Source organism: Ixodes scapularis, unplaced genomic scaffold (genome assembly GCF_016920785.2).
Source record: "Ixodes scapularis isolate PalLabHiFi unplaced genomic scaffold, ASM1692078v2 PGA_scaffold11__112_contigs__length_91849675, whole genome shotgun sequence".
NCBI classification, from domain to species: Eukaryota; Metazoa; Arthropoda; class Arachnida; order Ixodida; family Ixodidae; genus Ixodes; species Ixodes scapularis.
The window spans coordinates 74,424,332-74,451,197 of NW_024609837.1; the positions used below are offsets into that span (position 1 = coordinate 74,424,332).

The 26,866-nt window shown below is 43.8% G+C and overlaps 1 protein-coding gene across 1 annotated transcript in view; it reads right to left on the reverse strand.

The window, feature by feature from the left end:
- LOC115324304 (heat shock 70 kDa protein 4-like) overlaps positions 1 to 26,866 on the reverse strand; it is a 40,732-nt gene that overhangs the window by 7,604 nt on the left and 6,262 nt on the right. The window contains exon 2 of the mRNA XM_040500536.1: positions 23,312 to 23,599. Within this exon, the coding sequence (XP_040356470.1) occupies positions 23,312 to 23,599 (288 nt within the window). The remainder of the gene's footprint in view (positions 1 to 23,311; positions 23,600 to 26,866) is intronic.

Genomic DNA, 26,866 nt, shown 5'->3' on the forward strand with positions numbered 1-26,866 from the left:
CCACGCCACATATGCACTAATCGTGTATGTAAGAGCATTTGTCGCATTTCTACACTCTAAGAAAAAGGGGAGCGCAACTTAGTCCCCGAAGGGAGCAAGTGCGTTACCCCAACCATTAGTCCCCTCGATGACTACCGGGAAGGGGAGTAACAGTTGCGCCCCTCGATTAGTCTCTTGAACTAGAACCATTGGGACTAACTGTTACACCGTTTCAATAGCACCCCGAGGACGAACTGTTAGGCCCTTGCACTTGGACCCCTGGGACTAACTGTTACACCGTTTCAAATGAACCACGAGGACCAACTGTTAGGCCCTTGCACTTAGACCCCTGGGTCTAAACGTTGCGCCCTTGGATTTAGACCCCTGGGACTAAAGGTTTATCCTTTGCATTTGATCCCGAGCCACAAATCTCCAAAACGAAATTGTGCAGTTCAGGCTAAACGTAGCTTTATTGTTTCGTAGATACACATCGCATTCAAGGATGACTGAAGTCGAAGTTCCTGAGCGGTAGACTCCACGATAAGGCCAAATTCCGAAGAATGCACTTGCTTCGACGATGGCTTGAACACTGGGACGGCTGTCCAAACCGGTTGTGGTCCAAGCACTGTTTATTGGGGCACCTGCAGCTTCTGGCCTGTTTGCGAGGAATTTGGATTATTACTAACAGGGGCAGCGTGAACTACCCGATCGCTCAACAAAAGTATGAGACATAACACACACATATTAAACTAACAAATAGGCTACAAACGTGCTATAATGTTTCACATCTAACATGCGATCTGTTGACAGCAGACCAGCGCAATATTATATTTTTAGTAAACCGTTCGCTGCGAATTACAGACCCAGCGTCTGCGTGCTCAAACTATGCTTCGAAGTGATGGAACGAGCTTCCGCCATCAACGCGAAAGTCTGTACAATCGAATAAATGTCTCCATTAGGGCAGGTTCTCACACGCAGCGAAGCGTTGAAGTAGCGCTGCTCGCGTGTCGTGAGCTGCTTTTCGTCTGCCATGAGCAACAGTTTTGACGGTGCGATACAAAGTTGGTGAAAGCTCCCGTCAGCACGCGCTTACCGCTAGGTTAGCGCTATGCTTGTAGCTCTCTGCTGCATGTGTTAACAGGCCTTTATGGTAAAGCGATCGTGCCAGGGTCTGCAAAACACAAAAAATAAGCCATCGGTAGTACTTGCGTTTCGCTCGATGCGATTGAATATCAGGTCTCTGTGCTGCGTAACAAAATAAGCAACCACGGTGCCAAAAAGAATAGAGCATGGCGCGTGCTTTGGAAGCTAGAGAACGCGCTCAAAATAAAACACTTCCTTCGCGTTTTCATTTTCGCGTCTTCTTCTCCTGAGCTTTTAGGTGAAACCATACAAACTATAAAAAAGTTATGTTCGGTTTCTTCATGGATATAATGTTTCTTGAAATATGGGGTAAAGGATATAATGTTTCTTGGATATAATGTTTCTTGAAATATGGGGTGAGATATGTACGTAAAACCAATAAAACGTCATAATTCATAATTGAACCAGTAACGCATAATCAAAGTACGCTATTTTTTATCGGATACGGTAACTCTAACGTGTTCCATTTATTTTGAGGTAGCGCAAAACGTTAATGCGTTTCTTTTATTTGCAAGTATACCTGTAACGTATTTCGTTACTTTTTATTCAGCTACGTCTGCATAACTGCGTACGAGTCATCCCGCTTTGTGCTGCCCTCTGTTGCTTTCCTCTCAGTAAAAAAAAAAATAAATAAATAGGTCCGGATAATCTATTACGTGCAGACGAAAAGTACGATTCCAAAATCGAGAGGAAAGAAGCTGCAGAAACGAAAAACAAGCATAAAAAAAGAAGATGCGAGTAGCTGTAATTCTAATTGTGTTTTGGTCATATTTATACAACTGGAACTCAGACAGCTGAAATGAACCAGTGGCGTCTCAGCCCTAGATGAGAAATTTAGTTGATGCAGTAAAACCGTTAGCCTGGGGAATTTAACGAGGACTAGGCTAGTGATACAGGATCGCACCCCAGTGCGATGCTCATCCAGATCGAAACAGGCACGGGTGGGGATTGAACCCAGGATGCCCGGACTCTGCAGGGCCAGTTTTCGCTCCACACGCTTCGAGCTGTGGTCTGCTCACGTCCTCGGCCACCGATCCCCCAAAAAGGAGAAAAAAAGACCTAGCTACAAGAAGCGAAATTTTTAGAGAAGTTAACACAAAAACATAAATGTATAAAAAATCGAATAAACCGAAAGAAAGAAAGAAAAAAAGAGAAGCGACAAACCAAAAAAAAAATCTTTTAGACGTTGTACTTCCTGCCGTGTCGTCGCCATTTTTCATTTGTGTCCTTTTGTTATGTATTACTACGCTTGCTTTCCTTATTCAGAAATTAAAAAAAAAATAGGAGGCCGATTTTTCAAGAAAAGCGGTGTGCCTTTGATGTAGCGACATGAATGTAAGGGGAGGCTTAGACGATAGAGCTTGGAGCAATCTACAATTGTCCGCCCTCGCTGAAAAGAATCGGAGGAGACGCGCTCTAGCTCTCCAGGAAGAATAGAACTCGGATTGAGTTTCAAGGAGAGTTATATTACGAGTCAGAAGCTCTCGAGATTCTAGTTTCGATGTCGCTTGATTTTAAATACGATAGCATCTCGATCGAGCAGCCCCTCTCCCGATTCAAAATGCCGTGCAAAAGAAAGGCGCGGGTTGTAGAGGAATTCACGGAACAAAAGCGGCCGCCCACCGGGACTCAGCCTGTTTGTTGTCGTTGCAATAAAACGCGGAAAAGAGTGAACAGCATTTAGGTAGGCACAGAGAAGCAATGCGCACTCTACGGCCACCTCTGTGCAAAACCTTAGCGGAATACATTAAGAAACCGATGTATGCTTTCGCTTCAAAAGGGGCGGACGATTTAACTGACTGACGTCGTTCGGGGAAGCGTCCAAATAAGTTGAAATTAAGAGACTTCACAAGTGTCCTTTTCCGCAAAGCACCAGAGAACTGTACATCTGGTTCCGTAAAACCTACCCACGTGAACGGAAATGTTCATATTAGGTTTTCGTTTAAATGAATGCGTATTACCTACATTTTTTTCAGAAAAAAAGGTACACTTATAATGTGCTTCTTGAACGTGAAGACACAGTTTCGTTAAACCGACTTTCACGACATTGGAAACACTTAAAAAGAAAATGTTGGCGCGCAACAGTAGAATGAAGATCGAGGTAGGCAACAATATTCGTGATTCGATAACAATAAATTTACTTGTGCAGTGCCTCAGGACGTGCCAAAAGCTTTTGACAGTATAGATCATAAAATGTCTTGTACTATGCTGAACAGGTTCGGTATTAGGGGCCAATTTTTCTCGCTTCTAAAAGGGTAACTTTGAGGACGTCCCCGGTTGTGTGTTCAAAGATTATTAAATTAGTAAAACTTGCGTTAAGCTCGTTCACACAGGTGCGTTCGACTGCGTTTAACCGTGTTAAATGAGCGAAGAAGCGGTATTTACACTTAGCGCACATACCGCTTAGAACAAATCTCTGACGCAAGTGACTTATGAAACACGTGTTTCTTTTTTTACCACACGGAATCGAAATCGCAAAACAAATAATAAAAAAGAAAAAGAGCAGCATTCACTTCCTCAATTTCGCAACCAATACAACAGGCCACGTGATTTGGAGCCAATTATATACCGCCAATGTTAATCATAGCCACGCGCTGGGGTTGCCAAAGCGCAGGACACGCGCTGAGTTCCAGACATTCTTATGGTTCGGCTATTGTCGTCGTTGCCGTGATTGGACACGGGGCACTACCCGAATGCTTCTCAAGCCATCGAATATCACGAGCCCAAACCGAGTGCTCACGCAATGCTCGGGTTCAATCTATAAGCCGCATTCAAATGGCGTCACTGGGGGATACTGCGACCCGCAAGATACATCGCTCAGTTTAGCGAAGGAGAGATTGTAAGGAAACGTTCGCTTTTCTCCTCGCAATTGCACCGCAACAAAGACGTTTTTTGGTTAGTGGCGTTGTGTGCGACTATGCTTGGGTCCCACAAGTGCCAGTAAGCTCGTGTAATGTGAAAAATATTCCAATTTATTATCGTTGCACCGCCCCTTTAAAGGCTCGTTCACATACTTGCAACTGAGAAGCACCGGATATGTCAAGACCGGTTTTGAAGCATGTTGTGACGGCTTAGGACCTGCTCCGCAGGAGCGCATCTGGTCCTACGCCGTCGCAAGAGGCTTAAAAACCGGCCTTGCCATCCTCAGTCGTACTCGGTTGCACGTGTGTGAACGGGCCTTAAAGGCCGACGACCAGACCCGAGATTCTGCAAGGCGGAAGATCCTCCTCACCATGGGGAGGGAGGAAACAGGCAACGGTGGATAGGGTAGAAGGGGGGAGAGGAGGGAGCGGCGGAACAGTGGAAAGCGCGAACTGGTCGTCGGTCTTTAAGACCGCTTGCTATGGTGTTCCTATGGTTGTTGCTGTTGTATGGCAACTCTTCCGACGAGCCAGTACGGAGGCGCTCTGCTGCACGACGCAATGCAGCGCAACGCAGTCGACGCCACTGGGTGATCGAGACTTTAGTGCTGGAGTGCGGCAAATCTCTCTGTCGTTACCTTTACTTTCTTAATTTAAATGTGAATGACCTTCCTGTTGTTAATACAAAAGGCAAAGTTTTCTGGCACCCTGACGCTGCGTTTCTGTTATTGTGTGACGCAGATTATAACGTTGCTGTTCAAAAACTTCAAAACAACACCAATCGCGCGATGAATTGGCTTAATTCAAACTTTGATAAAAGTAAATGCTTTTAAGAAATAACTTGTTCGTTTCCAAAGTTCACACTGGCGAGTCGGGCGGGCTCTTATGCCCAGTGGCGTGGTACATTTAAAGCTTAAGAGCGTGCGATTGGAATCCCATTAAATATGTAAAATCTGTAAAATACATGGAATTATTATTTGCAAAGTGCTTTACCATGGTCTACGAACATGCCGTATTTGCGTTAGCAATTGTGAAGCATTTTATGCAGTCTCTGTACTATTAAAATGTTCCCGCATTTCTCTGGTACGAAAATATTAACACAAGTTGTGGAGTGTTGGTAGTCGCGATACAACACAACCGTTTTTTTTTTTTTTTTTTATGGTGTCTTTTTTTGCTGTTTTGGCACACAAGAATTACCTTTTTGTTGAAATTCATTTGAAAAAGTAATGTATCTAATAGGCCTGAGATATAAAGGGACTTATATGTTGTTCACTTTGCCTACTATTCTCTTGCGGGCTTTAAAAAAAACAAGAAAAAAAACGGGAATGCTACGACACTACTGGGATAGAAGTTTTAAAACGCCGCATACCCAACGACGACTTAAAATTGCACTTTGATTTGATGGGTCGTGTATTGAAAACAAATATGGTGAACGTACGCGAGCATATTATGTATATGATATTTTGAAGAACCTATCAAACCCTTCAATATATATTACTTTAAAACAAAACCTTAAAAATGCGATAAGAAGCTTAGCACAGTAAAATTGTTTCCCAGGTACCTTGTTTTGTATTCATTTGATTTTCTCTCTGACATTCTTGTATATATATTTCTTTTGTTACTGTTGCTTTCAATTTATTCTGCATCTTTAACAGTGTCGTTTTGTGAATGTGAATGTTTTGTTTTATTTACATAATGCCTTTTTACGTCATTCGCCAAGCAAGGCACTGAAGCCCCTAAGGCCGAAGATGACTCGATTTTGTATATTGAAAACCAAAGCTTCCAATAAAAAAAAACTTATATCCGTATTCTATTCAATACTATTTATGTTATTTTGTTATATTCTATTTTATTTTATTCCCTTCTATTCTACTGAAAAGAAATGTGCGTTGTCATGCGCGTTACTTGTTTGTGAACATGTCTTTTGCAAGGAACTTCCCGAAGGCGGTCAAGGACTTGTCAAGCTGTGCCATAAAGGTTTTTCCCTTAATCGTTCATCAACGTTCGATGGAAATGAGGTCATTATTATTATTATTATTATTATTATTATTATTATTATTATTTTATTATTATTAATATTAATATTATTATTTGTTTATGGAGGTACGAGAAGACCGAGACTGTGTTTTGCTACAGAGAGATGTTGATGCTTTTGAAGAATGGTGCCGGGGGAATGACCTAAAGATAAATAGCTCTAAAACGAAAGTCGTGTCGTACACTCGTAAGACACATAACATTGTATTCCCATATGTTATTCAGACAGACCTTTTGGAACGTATGAACAGAATCAAAGATCTTGGCGTAGTGTTTGACAGCACCTTAATCTTCTCCAGTCATGTGGATCACATCGTGAACGCAGCTCTACGCACGCTCGGTAGTGCGTGCCGCATCACTAAAGAGTTTATTAACCCCTGCACATTTCTTATACTCTACAGTGCATTGTGTCGACCACAGCTTGAATACGCTTCTGTTGTATGGAATGGAATTTGTGCCACAAATTCCTTGAAAATAGAACGGGTTCAGAACAAGTTTCTTTCCATCTATAGACATCGTTGCTCAGCGCGCATTGTACCCACCACTACTGATGTCCCTGTCCCTGTTCAGCGTAGCGTGGCACTACCTACCCTGCTTCGTAGGAGAGAACTTGCCGATATCTTATTTTTATACAAACTTGTCCACGCCGTCACTGATTGCACGGTATTGACGTCAAGAGTACTCTTAAAAATTCCTCTAAAAACAACAAGGCAAAATGCGTCCTTCTGCAACAGGCGTCTACTCAACCTCCACGATCCTGTGTCCAGACTTGGGCATACTTATAATTCTTCTTTTTCTGAAACACTCGACATATTTAACAATAACACGCTGCAGTTTGTAAAAACGTTAAAGGCCATCACTTAAATTAGAACTGTATGCACTAACTTGCGGCGTTCACGCCGAAATTCCCCACTTTGAATGCATTTTTTTTTTCTTTCTTTCTAGCAATTGGTGTTGGCGGTAGTACCCTTAAGCTTATCGTATGTTGTGACTTTGTGTTTACTTTTTATAATTTTTAAGTGTATTTTTCTAGGGCTTGTCCGTTGTTTGTGTTGTCCGTACTATTGCTTTATACCCTGTTCTGCCTTACATGTTAACACAGTGCACCTGTACCAAGACCGCAAGGTTGTTCCCGGGCACGAATAAAAACATTGATTGATTGATTGATTGATTGATTATTATTATTAAGACATGTTCACAAAATCAAGAGACTTTCCTTCAATGGATCGAGCCTTTTGCTCCTCTAATTTCGCTCGCCATAAGCGATCTGGTGGCAGGCACGCTGTGAGGACAAAAAAGAAAAGCGTATCTTCAGTAAACATAAAGAAGATAAGGTGCAATTAATGCAATGGGGCACGCGCTACAAAATGACAGAGCAAAGAGTAGAGACGGTTTTGCCTCAGCTTCTTCGTAGGTATTTTCTTCAAACTCCCAGATGGTTGCCAGTATTCTCGATTTTTATGACGTCTGATACACATTGGCCCGTCAAAAAAGGCTTGTTCTTATACAGGTTGTGTCAAAGGTGTCAAGGCCATGGCTCGAGTATTGGCCGAAAGTAATTTGCACATGCACGTAACCACCTTTACTTCCAATCAAACCCGTTGGAACTAACTCATTGAACGCGTTCAGAGAGCGAGTACAGACAAAGGCAGTCAGCATTTGCGTGAACCCGCTAATCCTTCCAATCAGGACTCGGCCCTCTGGCGCCCTTACGCGCTTTTATTTCCTCGTCTCTCTCACTTTCTCACCGTATAGTATGGTCTGTTTATGGCCGATTCACACGACGGAGTGATCGGCGGACGGATTGATCGCGTTGACGACGCGTTCGCGGATCGTCCGTCTCCCAAGCGCTTGCACGCGAAGGAGACGATGAGTAGGCGACGGCGAGGAAGGACCGAACCTGTTCGCGAGCCCAAAAAGCCGCGAATCGTAAACATCGCACTGTGGCGCCGTTGTATACGAGGGATATCGACGTTTGCAACCGGGTCACTCCATGCCAAAGGACACACATCAATTTTTTTCATGTCGGGGATATCCACGAAAAAGTTAGTTTAAGTAAAAACGCCTCTGAACTAAAAAAAAAAAAATTATGGAAAAAATTAAATCTTATTTTCGCTGATATCATGCTCTAAATTTCTCGAAATTTCTTTAAACCCACGTTGTTCAAAAAAGAAAAACGGTTTCGTACGAAACAACTTTAGGTGGGCGCATAATTACTTAACAACATGCACAATCTTGCAGTAAAATACAAACAGTGAAAGCAACCATTTTGTGCCCAAATAGGAGCTCTAAAAAAGAAGCGACTTCATGAGATATATATATTTTAGTCAGCTTGAATTTGGGAATTAGCTACAATACTTTTTGAGTTTGAACTTATATAATTGGTAATTGAATTGCATGAGTCAAATTTTCAAGGTCTAGATTGTATGCATTTTAATTAAATGACAAAATTCTTAGCCAGAAAAAAAAGCGAGGTGGGCGGTGGTATCAGAACTTTAGAAATAGACAGAAGTTCAATCCGCCTCATCCGTTTAACATAAACAAAATTAGAAAATTACTTTTTGTTGTTGCTCAAATTTTTTGTTTTATTTAAATGAACCTCTTTCACCATGCTTCCAAGCGCCCGCACCCCGGGGTTCGCCAGTGAGGGGTCAACGTTTTGAGACGCCGCAACAAGGTCTTTAACTCTCCTAAAAAGACGTTTTATTCGGTTGAAGCAGACGTTATCATGACTTCCATGTATCTGTATTCTCTTTACGTTACGTAGTGATTCTGGCGCCTTGGGTTTACTTTTCTGCTCTGCAGGTAATTGGAGACGAACGCAGGCCTGCACCCTCCACTTCTCGAGTTTGGAAACTTATACTGTGCGACGCCCTTGTTTGTCTTATATCCAAATATAAAGACATAGCTCTTCACCGATGAGAAATTATAACGGTGATATTGCTTCTCCATTTCACTTAATAAATGTATTTTGGTAGCAAATAAACTGCTACTAAAAGCTGTGTAATGGATGGGAAAAGCGTTCCACTCTTTGCGGCGGACTCCTCACACCCATGAGGTTCCGTACATGTGCAGAAATTTAGGCTCCGGAATACACGGAGGGCCAGCAGAACATGTATTGAATTCTGAGCTCACTAGTGCTAATAGAGGACGCGAGTTTGATAAAACGGGGGAGTTACTGGGGTGCCGTCTTCGCACTCTGAGTGCCAATCTAGGCGGACTGTAGATTAGGTAATGATCCTCACGGTTATTCGGTTCATGAAACATATTGTTGATTAAGATTTTAATTATTAGTTTCATGGCTCATGTTGCAGTTGTATTATTGACGCCAACTACTATCTGAGGCTTGACTAATTTACAAATTTTGAGATAGGGTAACGGTTTCTTAGATGTTTATTGGTCGGCTTTTTGCGTTTCTACTTCCGATTTCAATATCGCGCACATCGGCGAAGAGCTACCCGAAATGAACTGTTTTATATATGGATATAGTACAGACGAGGCCGACGCTCATTATGCATTCCCAAACTCCGGAAGTAGATGACGCAATCCTGCGCTTGACGGCAGTTGCCTGGGCAGTAGAGTGAAATTAAGACACCAGAGTCACTACGTAATGTTAAGAGGACGCGGATGCATGGAAGTCAGGATGATGTCCACATCAACTCAATACAACGTGTTTTTAGGAGAGCGTTGAAGACCTTGGGGCGGTGTCTCGCACCGTTTACACCACGTTGCCGAACATGCCTCCACGCACCCGCCTACGAGGCGGGTGCCTGGAGGCATGGTCAGAAAGGCTCATCTTTACAAAAATAATTTCTGAGGAAAAACGAAAGTACTTTTCTAATTTTCTTGTATGTTAAATGGATTAGGTGGACAGAACTTTTGGCTATTTCGAAAGTTCCGTGCACCGCAGCCCACATTGCTTTTTTATTTGAATCTTAATATGGCCTTACCTGCATACATTCGAGATTTCGTTATTTAATTAAAATGCAACCAAACGAGACTTTGAACATCTAACTCATACAATTAAATGATCAATTCCATAAGAACAAACGGAAAAGGGGTATTGTAGCTAGCACCGAAACTCCAATCAGCATAATAAAAATGTACCTTTCTACAATAATATGTTTCTTTGGGGTTCAGAAACTTTTTTATCCAACTTAATTTTTGGCATATAATTCAGACATGAAAGAGTTCATATTAACTGAAGAGCGTGTTGATAACATTGACTGGCAACATAACGAATAAAACAAACTTGTGAGAAGGAACGGCGAACATTCCTTGTCCCTAGTTTCTTTTATTCTTTCTGTTGCCAATGAAAGAGTTGTCGCCCCTCATCTTTCATGGAATTACCATATCGCGATAATGAATCAGGCGCCGCTGTTTCGTACAGAGCAAGAAAGAACACCGTGTAAGGCTTAGCCCGAAAGCGCAACTAGCTTTACTAACCCAATACATGACAGTGAAACAGGTACAAGTGCTTGGTTCTGCGAAAAGAAGGCTTCGGCGTAGAAGCGACGAAGTCCTGAGCTCGGCGGAGGAGCGTTTGTAAATGTTTCCACGCACCCCGCGCTCGAGCGCAAAAGACATCGGTATACCACGGCCACAAGGAAGGTCTTGCTGGGTGAAAGGCCTATTGGGCGTGCAAAAAAAATATTGCGCCGCTCAAGATGCGTTTTGACAGAATCTTCTCGAGAAGGACTCGTAGGAGTTCCGGAGCGTGTGTCGCATCAGCCAGGCAAAGATTATGCAGTTTCTTTTCGCGTAAAACTAAGAATCCTGTGATAAAGCGAACCAGCAAACGCGCAAAATACAACAATCCTACTTTTATTTTTATTTTTTTTATCGGCAAAAGGAAAAAAAAAAACAGAAAGAATTACACCGTTGCCAGTCTAAACGCTTTTCAAGTCAATCATCCGCCAAAAATCCGCGATTCCAAAGGCGCTCGAGTTTACCAGTCCGCGGGTCCGCGGACGAGGCGCGCATCGCAAGACGCTGTCACGTGACGATCGCGTGATATACTGTCCGCGGACGAAAATCGTGATTCGGTCCGTCGCGTGAATCGGCTATCAATACTCATTCACAAAAGTGTTCGACCGCTTGTTTTGCTGAGCTACGTCGAGATACGACCGCGAGCTGCCAAGACAGCTCTGTTCTCTATGAAGCAGGGGCAACTAAAGTAGCTTGGCAGGAGGCGCACCACGCATTCTAAGTCTGGCTAGAAAACATATGTACTTCGAATGACACAGTCAACCGCTGACAAGTAGATCCTTTTCAAAAGTTCATCAAGCAACAGTGCAGTTGCCATTTCAATAATAATAATGATAATAATAATAATAAAAATTACAATGGTAATAATATTAATCAGAATGTTAATAATAATAATAATAATAATAATAATAATGATTTTTTTATGTTTCCGTACTTTCAATATATATATTTGAGCCCGTCAAAGTCTTGAAGGCTTGTATGACGTGGCCCTGCAGACGCCAGAGATATAATTTTAATAAAACATGTCACTTAAGCGAGAAAAGAGACATGTAAAGTATGTATTTTGACTAATTTAACAGACTCGCAAAAGACTTACTTCATCGTCAAAATTACAAAGCAAGATATTTAAAAATTCGGCTACACAACATTTTGTTTTTACACAGAGGTTATCACCAATACAACACGCATACGTCTGCTAAAAGAGTGCATACAAAGAAGGTTAACTTCATTGTGCATGCCATAAAAATACTTTCCAGGGGTAGGTCTTCCACCCAAACAATTTTGTAACAAAAAATAACAAATTTATGAAAAGATACTTTGCAACAGAAAACAATACGAAAATTCTAAGCAAACAAACTTTGCAAAAAAAAAAACGAAAAAAAAACGTCAGTTATACGAAAAACATAAATGTCAAGCAGAAGGATGGTATTCAACGTATCTACAAATAGCGACGTCCCTACAAGACTGGCTTACACATTCACACTTTCTGTTGTAAGCATAAGGTCTCGATGAAGATGAAAAAATAAAATGCGTCATTCTAAAGTGAAGAAAAAGATACACTTTAAATGCCATTTCGTAAGCACCACATTTTCAATACCTTTTGTAACTCTTTATAAAAAAAAAAATGAAGATTTATCTTCCCACTTAGCACAAAGCGTGTGATTGTATCCAAATTATCTCCAAACATGTCGTTTCTTTATGCGGCTTAAGATAAATTTACGCCGAGCACTGACGCAGCATTCATGTTCGAAATAAAACAGACTTTGCACGAGAAATACCAGGCGCGGAAAGTTGCCATAAAGGTTACTAGATGGCGCGCATTTTTGAAAAGTGTCTTTTCTGCTGCTTGCTTGGACCTTCCGTGTATGTACTGGCGAAGATTAAATATAATATCCATTGAATGGGGGTGACCCGACAACACGGCAAATGCTAGGAACAATTGTGTGGGATTGTTTCCTTATGACTCGGAGTGTCTTCGCGGCGTGCTCAGCTTGTCTCACACACAAAATTCAAATTCCTGCATTTCAATTCTTACGCTTTAATAAGGCGTATTGAACAAACATTTCTTGGCCTGTGAACGCTCTAATTAATCCGTACGCTAAAAGCTGTACAGACGTGCGCCACTTCCGTAATGACCTTTAAAAATGGCGGCACGTCTCGTAAACATCGCACTGTCGCGCGGGGCTCGACATCTGTGCAGTTTTCGTATGTATTTCATAACTTTTTTGCACTCATGTGTGTGGCGACTGTTTGTGTATTTATAATTTTTCGCCAAGTCCCCGTCATCCACTAATTGTCGCAAATTGAAGGGGAGGGGGCATAACAGTCGCACTGTCAGAATATACTCTTGCGCAAATGAAAGCTGTTAGCCGAGAAAAGAAGATTGTTTTATTAAGCGAGAGACGCTGAAAATACGTGACAAAAATTGATCAAGTGCGAATGAAGATGAGGCGGGCCTGCTCTCACGCACCGAGTGGATTGGGCCCGCTCCATTTTGTGTAGCTTTTTTATAACTTAAGCAAGATGGTTGTTGGGAATACAACCCAGAGTCTTCGAGGTGCTGCTACTCTTGCTGATCTTCAATTCAACGGTGGAATATTGGCGATTTTCATCGCGTGTTTTTGAGCCCCCTTTCACGGCTTCGCTTTTTGACCGCCAGGCGCTGTGAACGTCTGACTCGCGCGAGAGCGATGAGTGGAGAACAAACCTGTGTATGTTACGCAGAATGATATGAGTCAGCCTCATTGGGTTTTTGATGCCATCGCTGTAGATGAGATATTTGGCCAGTGCAGTAACACTGCTTGCCTGGGGTCTTTAACGTACATCACGCAGCAGTGGTACACAAATGCGCAACGGTACGACGCCCATCCCGATCGAAACGGGCATGGGTGCAGATTGATACTAGGGTCCCTGGATTCTGCAGCAGCTCGAGGTTTTGTTCCACGTGATCCGAGCTGCGGCGAGTTCACAATCGCGGTCATTTGTATGGTTGCCGCCCGTTCATGCACTGGACCATTTTTCTCGGACACCACTCCAAGAATGTGTATGTAGAGCGAGTACAAAGAGGGAGTGCGTGCTCGTATGCAAAGGGAGTCTGTGTAACGGCCTCAAATGGCGAACTCGTCTCGTCCTCGGTGGTGGCACTCCGTAGGAACGTGAGCTAGGAAAGTTACAGCGTCTCATCGGCATGCAAATGAGGGCGATAATTCTAAGCCACGTTCCCTTCCCAGCCAAGCGCGCGTGATCCCTCCGAAGTGGCGCTCGCGGGAGAGAACGTATTTGCATAGAACGCGAGAAGTTTCCCGTGTGTTTTGGTAAGAAATGAGGTAAAAGGGAGGAAATATGTGGCGCGTTTGACGGACGACGAAGCGGCGGTACAGCGTGCTTTGTCAGCGAGGTGAGCGGCAGAAGCCTCTGGGGTACGATTTGTGTCAAGGGTATTGAAAAAAGCGCTCTCTGCGGCTCATTGGGTGTAGCGCCACAGATCACGAGTTATAAACGAAAATGTTCCAGAAGCAGGGACTCATCATGACGAAACAAACTATGGTGACTTTGCATAACAAAACTAAATATTTAATCGGACGGTTTGTCTGGAATACAGGATACATCACCAGTGATGCCAACTTTGCAGTAATTATTGAAAAAAAACCTCATCAACCAATAGTCCTGTTTAAGGAGGTTGGCGTACACTTTGGGAAAGGGGCCGCGGTTGCAGTTGCAAGCCGATGAATCACTCAGATGTGTCATGGGTTTAAGTATCTTCGTGGGCACTAGCCTTGTACACGCGCCAAGGGTGAAACATTCTCGAAGTCAAAAGTGTGAACTGCTGTTCAACAATGGTCAGTCGCCTTTGCCTTCCTGGGATGTGTGTCCTTCGCCACATCCCGTTTTAGTTCCTTCGGGCGCAACACTTACTGCCGGTCGCCACAATATACGACGCGACACAGTCCAGAAAGTTTAAATTGCACACCATACCACCGGAACTTTGGGGGGATTTTGTTTTTTTGGTTTGGAAAAGAGGTCACGTTGCCTAAGATGAGGTTCGAGAGTGGTTCGGATGTTTAAAAACAACATTTTTAACGACGTCCGAAGGTCTTCGCAGAACCACCCGGTATACTTAGCTTTTTTTTTTTATTAAAGTCGTGTATTTTTTCGCTCATCGCTAAACCGGAGAAAGTGTGACAGTATTGGTGAAGAGTTTTCTGTACTTCGAGCCCGACGTTCGGCGGCTTAGGCCGCTTTGACTAAACTGTAACGTTCCAGTGTAAAATGCTCATGTGCCGACTCGCGCGCTTGTTGCATCGACGCCAAAGTTCTTCGAGTGTCCATATCCCCACAAAGTGTAATATTAGCATTGCGTATTGCTTTCGGGAAGGGACAGCTATCACCTGCACAAAACAAAAACTAAATTTGAAGGACGTGCATCGCGGAAAAATGCGTGACCGCCATAGTTGATTTTGTAATTCACAAATCGCGAACTACAAAAGAAAAGAAGAAATTACCGTGTAGTTTTGTAGGTTGTTCTACGTGTTTAGACAACACAAATTCAATCAGCCTTCGAAATTTGGCATTTTCTCATACCACTGTAGATTATTAAAAAAAGAATTGGGTCAGTGCTGTTGGACTCCTAATCTGGTATTATTAATATGCATAACGAAGCAGCGTTCTCAGAAAATTATAATTTTTTACCTGATAATAGATCTATAGTTATTCTGACCACGGGCTGCAAATCACGGGCTCAAATGTGGTGTCCGGTGATTACTTTGTAGTACAGACACCGACAGCTTAAGAAACACGAGTTGCGGCTTATTTTGTTAAGGCTTCTTTCTTGTAGGTGGGTTGTTCTGCGTTCCTTTGATTAATGCTGAAATTTAATTCGCTGTGGAGTCATAATGACATGCTCGGGACGAAGCCACGCACCCGAGTTTCTGCAGCTGTGAATATCTCCCGCAGTAAATGTCCGCGCTTTCACCTGGATCATCCCCGTGCCAAGATTAATATCGACTTCAACTACGGCTTCAACTACAATTAACTTATATATTGCCTAACATTTAGGGGGCATAATATCTGACTCGACACACTCCCGGCTAAAAAAAAAAAAAACATTATTGGCGTTTTTAAGTATGACGGTTGAAATTGATCGAAATTGCTGAAAGACCGCTCACGTTATTTAAGCATGAAAAAATCTGCAGAAAAATTGGCCTGGCTTTGATTAGGTGCTCGGAAGCAATCAAAGCTCCAGTTAGAGAAATAAATGTTCTCCCTAGTTTCACCACGTGGGCGGTGTCGATGTCGACTACCCTGGTTACTTAACTCGCCGAAGAACGATTAGGAAAAAACCTAAAAATAATACGGATTTCCTAATGACCCTCGGTAATTACGTTGATTTTGTATGAAGCAACTCCTTGCGCAAGCTGTCTTGGTTTTTGCGCCTTGGTTATACTGGGAGGCCGTTCAGGTCTACGACTAATTAAGGAATTGAGTTTTTTTTCGCTATGTGTCGTTTGGTTTCTTGGTACATCCTCGAATATTTTGAGCAATGGATCCCACCATCGTCTGGCAGATCCATACCGCACTTATGACCGTCGGAAATGTTCGCAACGTTGTTCAATATTGCGTACGAGCTGGAGTGCCTGTAGGCGCTTAATATAATTAGCAACTCCAGGGGTCGTTTATTACGAAGAACGACTTGATGGAAAATGAACCTTCCCTTATTTTCAAACGAAATGCTACACTTTAATTTGCCCACAAATATTTAGACAGTTAGATCAAAAATAGAATAATCAATTACAGTTAGAGTAAAAAATACATTTTTTATTATTATTTCTGTGAGCGCAACAATTAGTCGCTTCAAAACTTGATTTTTGTTTTCGTCGTTCTTACAAAAAGAGAACGAAAATTGTCCTCCATCCCCCATCTCTATTATGTTTTTGGTTCCATCGTAATCAATCGAACAAAAGTTTATAATCGCAATCTGATTTAGCGCTATGTTATGCATGTGCATATAAACTTTTGAAAACATCGATCACCAAACGCAAATTAAAACAAGAAAAGCCGAGGTGTTCTTTTTTATACTTATTGTTACTTAATTTTTAAAGACAAAATGCAGCACACCCAGGCTTTGCTTTTTTTTCTTTTTGCCGGCATGCTTTTTGGTATTTTCCAATTCAAAATAACCATTTTGAAAACAACAAATGAAGGTCACCAAAACCAGTATTCATATTCCGCGCATTCCAGTGGGATGACGTCACATGTGTTGTGTAACTTGCAAGTCGAGCAGGCAGTCTAAGCAATGCATTATTTCTGCGTGTGTCTTTCGTTTTGCTGATGTAAGCGGAAACTTGCCTCTCTCACATGCCACTGACGTGCAAAAGTGACGGTCTTCGATAAAATAGTCTAATGACCGCATCCGGTCCTGATCCGGATCTTTTTCCCGTTTGCCCAAACTACGGTGGAGAGAAAATTTAGGCGATGACTGTCTGTCTAACGCGGCGACCACATTATGTTCGGCGCGCCGAGCGCTTCACTCGCACGGGAATAAATGGCACCCAAGAATGCGATCCCTCCCAAACCGACCGCTCCGGTTGTTTCTCCCAGCGGTGGTCCCGCCATTCCCTCGCTCACCGCTTCTTGTTGTACCTCACCGCCGCCCCGCTGGCACCAAGTCGCTAGAGTCCGTAAATCTTTTTTTCTCTTCCTTCTTCTTCTTCTTGGGGTTAAGGCTCAATTTCGTGCAAGATTGTGGCACCTGTGATCGACACTCCACAAAAGCAAAACACAAGGCAGCCACAGGCCCCACATCACCACCACACCACGCTACCACACCGCGAAAAGGGCGAGTACGCTACGCCTTCGACACCGTGGCCGCCATGGAGAGACCTCAGCTCCGAACACTGTCTGGTTGCTCGTTCAACGCAGGAAGAGCGGCCAGACTCATCACCTAAGTGTGTTTCTTCCACCGTGGGCCAGAGTCATCACCTAAATGTGTTTCTTTACCGTGGCTCAAGTGGCCCCAACCCAGTAAAAAGGAAAGCGCTCGGCAACCCTCTCCCAGACCCTCCCGACGTCTTTCAGTAATACGGTCTATACGGCGAGCGAGTGTTCCAAAATGCACCTTTGGTGTATCGGAACGCACAGGGGACGCACGATGACAAGGCACCAAGCGTGCGCCGCCATGGGTTATGATCGGGGGAAACAAAGGCACATGGACGGATTTGGGGGTTAACAAAGGCACTAGGTAAGCCAGAAGCAAACCAACTTGAACGCCGTATATAACGTTCAAGTTCTTCTGCTCCTTGCGCGCGTGGTTCCTTTATTTACACCCCAAATGCGCTCACGTTCGTTTCCCTCATCATCGCAAGTTCGCTACGTTTTCTGCATACTTCCCTCTGACTGACATGCGAATCTTTGCAGTCCGATGTGCCGAAGGTGCATTTTAGAACAATTGCTCGCCGTATAGACCTGTCTGCTCTGTTCCATTGGCGCCGCTATGTTTATTTATGCTGACGCCAAAACACAGTACGGGGGCTGCACTTTCTACAGGACTCTGTTTTTTGTAGAAACCTTCGCACATATCGTAGTGGAAGAACTTCGGAAATGCAAAATAACGAAGCTCCAAGAACAACAACGATGTCAAGTGTGCTGAAAAAAAAAAAAAAATCTTGTTCCCTGCACAGCCCCTCTCTTTACAAGATCCTGCGTTTGAGATTATTTTCTTATTTTTATCGCTGGGGACTAGGATTTCGGACACTTGTACATACTAACTCTCACCGCAGATTGACCGGCTGATGGTGCATTCTGAAACGGCGTTATCACGTTCCTTCCTGCCGCTGCCCCACATCACAGTAGAACGCCGGAATGGTCGGTGTTTTGGAAGCAATTCTTATTTTTACAATAATAGACTCAAGTAAAACATGCTCTAAAATCCCGTATTTATTGTTGCCAATTAACATGAGTCAGGAAAAAGCACACGAAAAATGAAGCTCTCAGCCCAGGACAGTAAAGGTGAATGGAGAGTGCCAAATCTCGTGCACTGGCATCTAGCGTACCGAGTAAAAAATGGGGAATAGCGCGACAGAATACACGAGAGTGAAATCAATGTTGCCAGGCGATGGGCAACAAATCGCAATGATAATCGTAAATGTTGAAAACTCTCAAGCAAAGCTTACAGTGACAACTTAACGTTGTAGTTTAAATGTTTTGCTATTTTCACGCTTATAAAAAAAAAGAAATGAAAACTAATTTACTCCCTACACTGCAGTCTCTTCTCTAAAATAAAGTAATTTCTTTCTTTCTCTCTCAATTCATTCTGGTATAGTTTTATACGAGACAAGTCCTTGAAATCTCGGAAATAAGGTGGTTACGTGGTTTCATTTTTTCGGGGCGTTGACGAACGCCGTACACCTGCTCGCTGTGCAAAAAAAAAAAAAAAAAAAAAAAAAAAAAAACTTGGATAGGAACGCGATTTTTTTGCGCCGGTAAGTATGCAGCGGACGAAGCCCTGATGCAGTTTTGACAGCAAAAATGTTGCCATGGCTGTTATAAAGACCGTCAGATCTAGTTAATAAAACGTAAAGCTCATTGATGGCCATTTCTTGGGGCTCCAAAGGTCTGGCTCCACGCTCCGCCGCTTGCGGGAGCCTTAATGTGGGAAAAAATGGCGGACATTTTCTTCTAGACTTACTACGTATGACATCTAAGCCTCAGCTTTTACTCATCGACCAGCGCCTTTCTTGCCAAGAAGGACCGGCATAAAAGCGAAAATTTCACGGCGAAATTCACGCGGCAAAAATTTACAACGACGCACCGCCGCGTATGCGTTGACCCCTGAACTCCATGAGAAAAAAAAGCTGCGAACGCCGCCGACGACAACAGCGCGACTGTCAGCGTCGCCAATGGAGAAAATGAATATCCACCGAAACCAACCACTTACAAAGCTTCGTTAAAACGCATCATATTCACAAAAAGCTTTAAAACGAAAAATCGACGAAACGCGCTGTGACTCCATAAAACACACGCTTACAAAATCACAAAGCGCGCTCGTACCTTCGAACTCCGGAGTCACGTGGAAGCCAAAACCGCATTCCGCATTCCGCAAGTCCGCATTAGCCCGTGTCCTTCACCGCGCGCCGGCCGCTTCCTTTAGCGGTGTTCGCCAGGGAACACTATCTAGCCTTGCTACATATGCGGCGAACAACCAGTATTTTGACGCTGGGGCAAGACTGAACGCCGCCAGGTGAATTTCGTCGGGCATTCGCCGCATATATTGGCTCCATGGAGTCCATCTTCTAGAGCCATGAGCACGTCTGCTCTTCTCTGCTTCACTTTTGGTCCGGCCGGAGGAAGGCGCTACTATCTGATGGAACCGATCAAGCAGCGCCAAAAGTGCGTCGTCACGGGACTCATCATCCTTGTGCGTTTTCTATCACCAACTAAGCCGATAACGCACAACGAATGTTCCTTGGTCTTGCGCCTTTTTCTTTGCGTGATTAGTTCAGCATGGAATAGCAAACCCCCTAAGAAAACAAGCACCTTCACGTCGGCTGCAGGCACGCAGATTTCTCGTGGGAGAGTCACTGAAGCAGGTATACTTCGTTTCACTGTATGTTCAGCCGCAGGCGACGCTGCAAACTGGTGGGACCAATCAGAACGCACCAAAGACGCGCCCTCTTGGTGTTCGTCGTGTTTCTGTGCGAGTTCTACACTGTAACAAAATATGTGTGAAATTACAAGAATTTTTACAAAATTTCCTGTTGTCTTACAGAAAATATTTGTTAATTGTCTTTAACCGAACCCTGTTCAAGAAAAATATATATATACATTTTTTGTTCTTACCCTTTTGAATAATCAGGTCTTTCCCCACTTCACGAAAAGCGGTTATGAGAACGTATTTAACACATTAATAATTTGTTTGTGTATTTCAAGAATAAAATCTTATTTATGGTAATATTGCATGTGGTAATTGTGCAAGGATCAACGCGCGCTCTGTCTTCGATCTTAATTTTGGTGCGGAGTTTATTTTCCAAGGTGGATGTCGGGTAACGGTTGTTTGTGGACGTTGCTTTCCCCGATTGGATCATTTCTGACGTAAGGTGGGTGCTGCGCATTCTTATCGGTTTAGTGAAGGCACTGCTTTGTTCCGTTTTGCTTATAGCCTCCTTACGGGCCCCAGCACAAACTAAAGCACGAAATCGAAATGGGTTTCCGCGGTACCTAAATGCACAGTGACACTGGCGGGAAAACGTGGAGCCAAGACGCTCCAGCATATCAGACGCCACGCGCCGCTTGATACTACGAATCCGAGGGTCCTACCACGAGGACAGGTAAACCTTAGCCTTTTGTCTCCAGGTCACGTGTTCTTCCAAATTATTTCGAGCACTTGCGAGATATCCCGCTGTCCTTGGTGAGCCCGGATAAAGTCACTTGATTCTGGGAGAGCAGCGCCAAGCTCCCCATATGGTCGCCATTTTGGTCCGTGATATGAGCCAATTCTCCTTCACGACCTTTCCGTTCTTGGTAAGCCGATCTAAATTCGCTGGTGGCGGGCAGCTTTATGGAGACTGTTCTCGTATACCGAAATTTTGCTATCCACACACCGGCGAAACAAGCGTACATCTTCGTACCACCACCTCACGCTGTGTCGGTGCTTGGAGGCACTGGAAAATAGTTTTACTGTTTTGAAATACACAAGAACAATATAACTGTAAAAGATCCATGGAGATGGGCGTGATTGATAAGTCGATTGCATACACAGTGCCAAAGTCGCTTATATTGGCGAGGAACGCTTCCAGTACGATGATGTTCCATGGTGATCTCTGCGCGACTGGTTTAGAACGACCCTCTGGAAGCTTCGAAGATTTGAATGGACCTAAATGGCGATTTCCGTAGCAACGTAGACTGAGTAGCCAATCGCCTTCTGAGGGTTCGGTCGCTTGTATGTTAGTATTTGTTCGTGTCCGCTTAGCAGGTAGGGAAGACAGTGAATTTAGGCCGGACCAGAGGACCTCCGCCCGTAAGGAAAACAACTTTCCAGTGCCCACCGAGCAAATTCCTCTCCGCCAAACGACCGCGACCACTGACCTTTATGAGAAAAAAAAATGGGTTGTGGATAAATATATATCTATATATATATATATGGTCCTGCATTGTCGTCGTTGGCTCGTCCATGATGCCAAGGCTGTCTAATTCCCAAAACTTTTGCAAAGCGATGGAATCATTTTCTTCACTAGCCCTAACGCTGAGAGCACACACAACCGCATTCATAGAACATGATAGCACCTGCGCTGCACTGGTCGGCCCTTGGAAGGTCCATCCTAGCACAGTTGAAATGGCCACCAGCTCGGTGGCAATTTCAGCACGTCGGATCTCTCCCGTAAGAAGTCGCCACATCTGGTCAGCCCCTATCAGAAGGCTTATACCAGCTTCTGATTTCACTGAAGGGAACATCAACTCGTCCGCGAGCTCGCCTGAGATGGTTCGTATGAACGAGTGGTCGACCGGTGTTTCTGCAAGCTCCTTACATATGAACGGGACAACCACGGCCTCCAATATATGGCTCGCCGTAGCGTACTGGCTTCGCAGATGGAGACGCACGACCTTTAAGTGTTGGCTGGGAATGTTTGTTTCTGTGCTTGCGAAAGTGTGAAATTTCAGCTCGAGGTGCCCTATAGTGTCCAGTTGAAACTTTGTGACCACATCTTCTCGGATGAATGTTTTCTGGCTTCCACCATCTACGATGCCGCGGATGTATGCAGGTTTCTTGTCAGTCACAATCCAGCCCCTGAAAGTCTGCAGGAGAACGCCGTTGCCGCCAGGTGAAGATGTGGAACCTGCCGTTAAGACGTCGGTGGCCTCTCCGCGCTTGGCCGTAGCTCCGCGATGAGGTGAGTTTGACCGCCACTCTGGGTTGCACATAGAGACGGCATGTATCCCGCTGCACGTGGTACATCGAGCCTTGGTGCGACAATTCTTAGAGCGATGGCCTCTTTTCGTGCATCGGAAACATCGGCTGTCCTGTGCAAGGCGCCTTTGCTTCTCATCTAAGGAGCTCCCGGAAGAACATGTGCTGGCAGCATGATCCTCCTTTCCACAGAAGAAACAAGCATCCTCTAGATGACTTGAGTTTTGCAGCACCATTGTTGAAGGAATCGAGATAGCCTGTCGAGGTCTGGAAGCCCATGGTGAAAGATTCGCCGATGGACGCTCGTCACGTGATGATCGCTCGCGGCTCTCGATTTCCACCCGTAGAAATTGTAGCAGCTTAGCTAGCTCTTCTCCCGTATTCCTCGATGTATCAACCATAGTCTCACAACGCGTCGCACTACTGGAAGTGGCTGCAGTCTGTTTGGGGAGAGTAGGAGGAGCCAGTTGTGGCATATAGCTCTTGATGCGGTAGTACTCCACTACGATGTGTGATGGCAAGCTGTTCAGAAGTATATCAACCAGCATAGTTGCGTATGTATCACTCGAAATACCCAGGGAACGCAAGCCAGGGATGTTTGTCTGCACGTGATCGTAGACGTTCCGTAGTCCCTGTACGTCACGCTCAGACTTCACAGCTGGTAGCCTACGCAGTCTTCCCAGATATTCGCGTTTGATTCGTTGTTTATTACCGAACCGCTCAGTCAGCATCTCTACCGCATCTTGGTAACATGCCTCAGCGGCTTGTAGTCCAGAAATCATGCTGGCTGCTGGTCCAACGCGAAGTGAGCGCAAGTACTGGAACTTCTCCGGCTTAGAAAGACTTGTGTTGCGGTGTAAAGCGACGTTAAATTGCTCCCAAAATGGTTGCCATTCTGAAAGCTCACCTTGGAAGTGCAGCAGTTGTAGTTTCGGGAGCTTGATTCCAGTCAAGTAGGAGCTGCTGCCTTTGTCGCCTCCGGAGGGTGGCGGTTGCGGTGTCGTCTGTTCTCGAACCTCACTGATAATCCTTGCGACCTCGTCCTCGAAGCCAGCCACGGTGTTGTAGTCCTCCTCCAAGTCGTTGTCGTCGATGAGGGGCTCTATCTCCTCATTGACCTTCCGAAGCTTTTCGTTGCTAGCGAGCAGTATGTCACGCAAACTTTCACGTCTCTTGGAGTCCATAGGGTCCGACTCTAGCGCAGCTCGTATCTCATTTACGAGCTTGTATAGAACAGTAAATAAATATTTTTCAATTCAAATATTCATCATTATTTTTATTGTGTTACCTTCCTATTGGAGTTACTTTCATTTCCCCTTTTTGTTGCGTGTTCTGTAGAAGCGGTCGAACATATACCCAGACATTGGAATCGGGAAAAAAGTGATTTTTGCTGGTTTGGTTCACGCAGTCTGTCTTTTTCATCTGGTCCATCATCCTTCGCGTTGTTTTAATTTTCAAATATTTCCAATCGAAGTAATGCATATAAGCATGGTTTACTAAGTGCTATAAACAGATGGAGCTATGGGTGGCATGTTGACTAATGCTGTTTTTCGAATTAAAAAATAGCGTGCACTATTAATTTCAATAATTTTCAAAAATCTAAAGTAGAGAATGGAGGCTCTTTTATTAAAAAAAAACATTTGTCTTGCTGATAATTTTTACAATATTTGCCCACCGTCTTATCTTTCCATGGGTTTATACTAACACTTGTATTGTGGTAAGGAAGCTTTTAAACAAACACAGGCACTGGAATCTGTGTGAGCGTCTGTTTGTGTCCGTGTGTGCGTGCTTGCGTACGTGTGTGTGTGTGTTTGTGTGTCTGCAAAAGTGGTAATTGCCGTAGGTTTTGGCTTTACTTCAGAATGGTACATTGTTCGTGTTCATTACGAAATACCGTTCGCGTTTAGCCCTATACCGGGACTAGTGATTGGTATCTTTTAGTTAATAATCCCATATAAAATTCAATTGATATCCACATCCACACACACACATCTACACACACGCAAAACTCGAATTATGGCTGAATTTAGTTTTTCTCAAATTTCAAACATTGTATTACGTTTTGCTCAACTTTTAAAAGAATGCCCTATCATAATAGGTTTCTGCAGTTCGGTCATATTTTGCCTATTCCCTATTCCATCTTTGAATATTGCATCTAATACTTGTGACAAATAAATGAAAGCACAGCATAATATACCATTGATTCAAACGAAAGAAAATATAAATTACTTACCTAAACCAAACAACAACTGTTCATGGGCTTTAACCGTAATTGCTCTTACGAAACTTGTAATTTGCAGAAATTATCATCCCTCGTATTTTTCTGTACGTGATTTAACGAAACTTGTTATTTTATATAGATAGTCCGTACTGGGAATTTTCTTGAATCGCTTTAACAGTACTTTTGATTTTACATAAACTTTCTTTGCTGGGATTTTTCTGTAACTGATTCCACAGAACATGTGATTTTACATATATTATCTGTTAGTTGGAAAGAAAATAAGCATGGTAAATAACAAAAGAAAAAAAATAAAAACAGGGAACAAAGCTTGAAAGAAATTTTCTGGCAGGCCAGCTGCCAGACAATTTCTGTTATTTTTATACAACTTTTGTATTTTTACAGAGAATCATCGTTGAACCAATTATAAGCATAAAACAACCCGTGACTCGAGCTTTTCGAGCTGCCTCAGAGATCCCATTATTTCGTAGCGTCGGCTTTGTCCAAATTCCAGCTGAAACGAAGACATAACTCCACCCTTTACTCGTTGCGACAAACTTCATTTCAGCGTTGGAGCGATCCTCACACTGTGCCACTCTGCACGCAACCTACAAATCTAAGGGTGCACATTATTGCATCTTGGTTCATTACGCGGTTTTTTAACTAAATTGCCGACTGTCGTGACTCCCGACGCGGGACAAGAAGGGTCGATATCTTTCCATGGCCTGTGTTGGAGTTTAAGGACACCACTGGGGGAGTCCGTCGATGTGTAAGCGCGTTGGGCTGACAGTTCCAGCGTGTCGGCATCTCGCCATGAACGACACGTGCTGGGGGCTCGAAATGGGGTGAAGGTGATATCTGGCGTGACAGTTTAGGGTCGTGTCGGCTGCGAACACTTCGTGGGTCACGGGCGACGATGGCGTCAACGTCATTGATAACGCGACTTGCGGTATTTGCGTCAGTTGTGAGGGGAGCGAAAACGTGCCGCCGTAAAATAAGAGCAGACTTCCTTTTTTTTTTTTTTGGAACACGCTGCATGCATCTAGCACAAGGAGCAGAACGCCGTTAATATTTTAGAGCGCAGGCGCCCGTTTCTGTGTCTCTCAGCGTCGGCGTCGGCGTCGGCGTCGGGGTCCACGTCGGCGGCAGTGGAGGCAGCGGCGGCGACGTCGGCGTAACCGCGCTATATTTAGAGGGAAAATTGACGTCACGTGACCTCCACACCAATTCATTTGCCGGCTAAATATAGCGGAGAATTGAATTGGTGTTAAGGTCACGTGACGTCAATATTCGCCCTAAATCTAGCGGAGAAACTGAATTTGTTCTTAGGTGACGTGATACCTAGTCATGTGACGTCATTTTACCAGTTAAATATAGCGGGGAAACTGAATTGGAGGAGGAGGCAAGAGGAGACTTCGGAAGAGAAGGAGGATGAGAGAAGGAGAGGGTACGGAGGAGGAGGAGGAGGGGCATTCTTTCCACTCCGTACCCTCCCCTCTTCCTTCTCAAGAGCTGCGCTCTGATTTCGCATTAAAAAGATTTGTAAACGTCGTTCATGTTTTTTACCTATCTATCATCAGCAGTGGCTTCATTTTTAGACGTGCTTTTGGTGATTTGTTTAATCTAACATTTGTTACTATGCTCGGTTTATCCTTAAGCTGAGACTGCAGCCAGTGCCACAAGCACGGGAGCTTGAGTTCACTGCTTTGAAGCGTTATTTCGGACAACGAGTACTCACGCTAGAAATGCACGTCTCAAAGCCAAGTGCTCAGGCTAACTCTTGTCTTTGACTGCAGTCTCAGCTTAAGGGGGAACGAAGCATAGAGTGCGTTATCCTCGGCGCACACGTCGCCAAGCCCGCCGAAAGGCAACGAAACGCGTGTGGGAGGTAAGTGCTGGTAGTTTTGGCAGCTTTGTTTTTTTTACCAAAGAGTTATAATAACGGCTCCGTGTTTTCGGAGTTTATTTTTCGTGAAACTCTGAGGGTGTTCTTCGGAGTTTATTTTTCATGAAACTCTGAGGGTGTTCTTCGGAGTTTATTTTTTAGCGAAAATTCGGTGTTTATCTGAGTTTATTTTTCGTAAATCCGAAATTCTCCGAAATTCGGAGATGAATTTCGCAGTGTTTCTTTTTTAAAAAATAATAAATAACCGGATATAAACCTAAGCCAGATAAAAAATAAAACGCGATTGTATCAATTAAGATTTCTTCAGTTGAATTTGGTGTTGGTGTCATTGGCAAAAC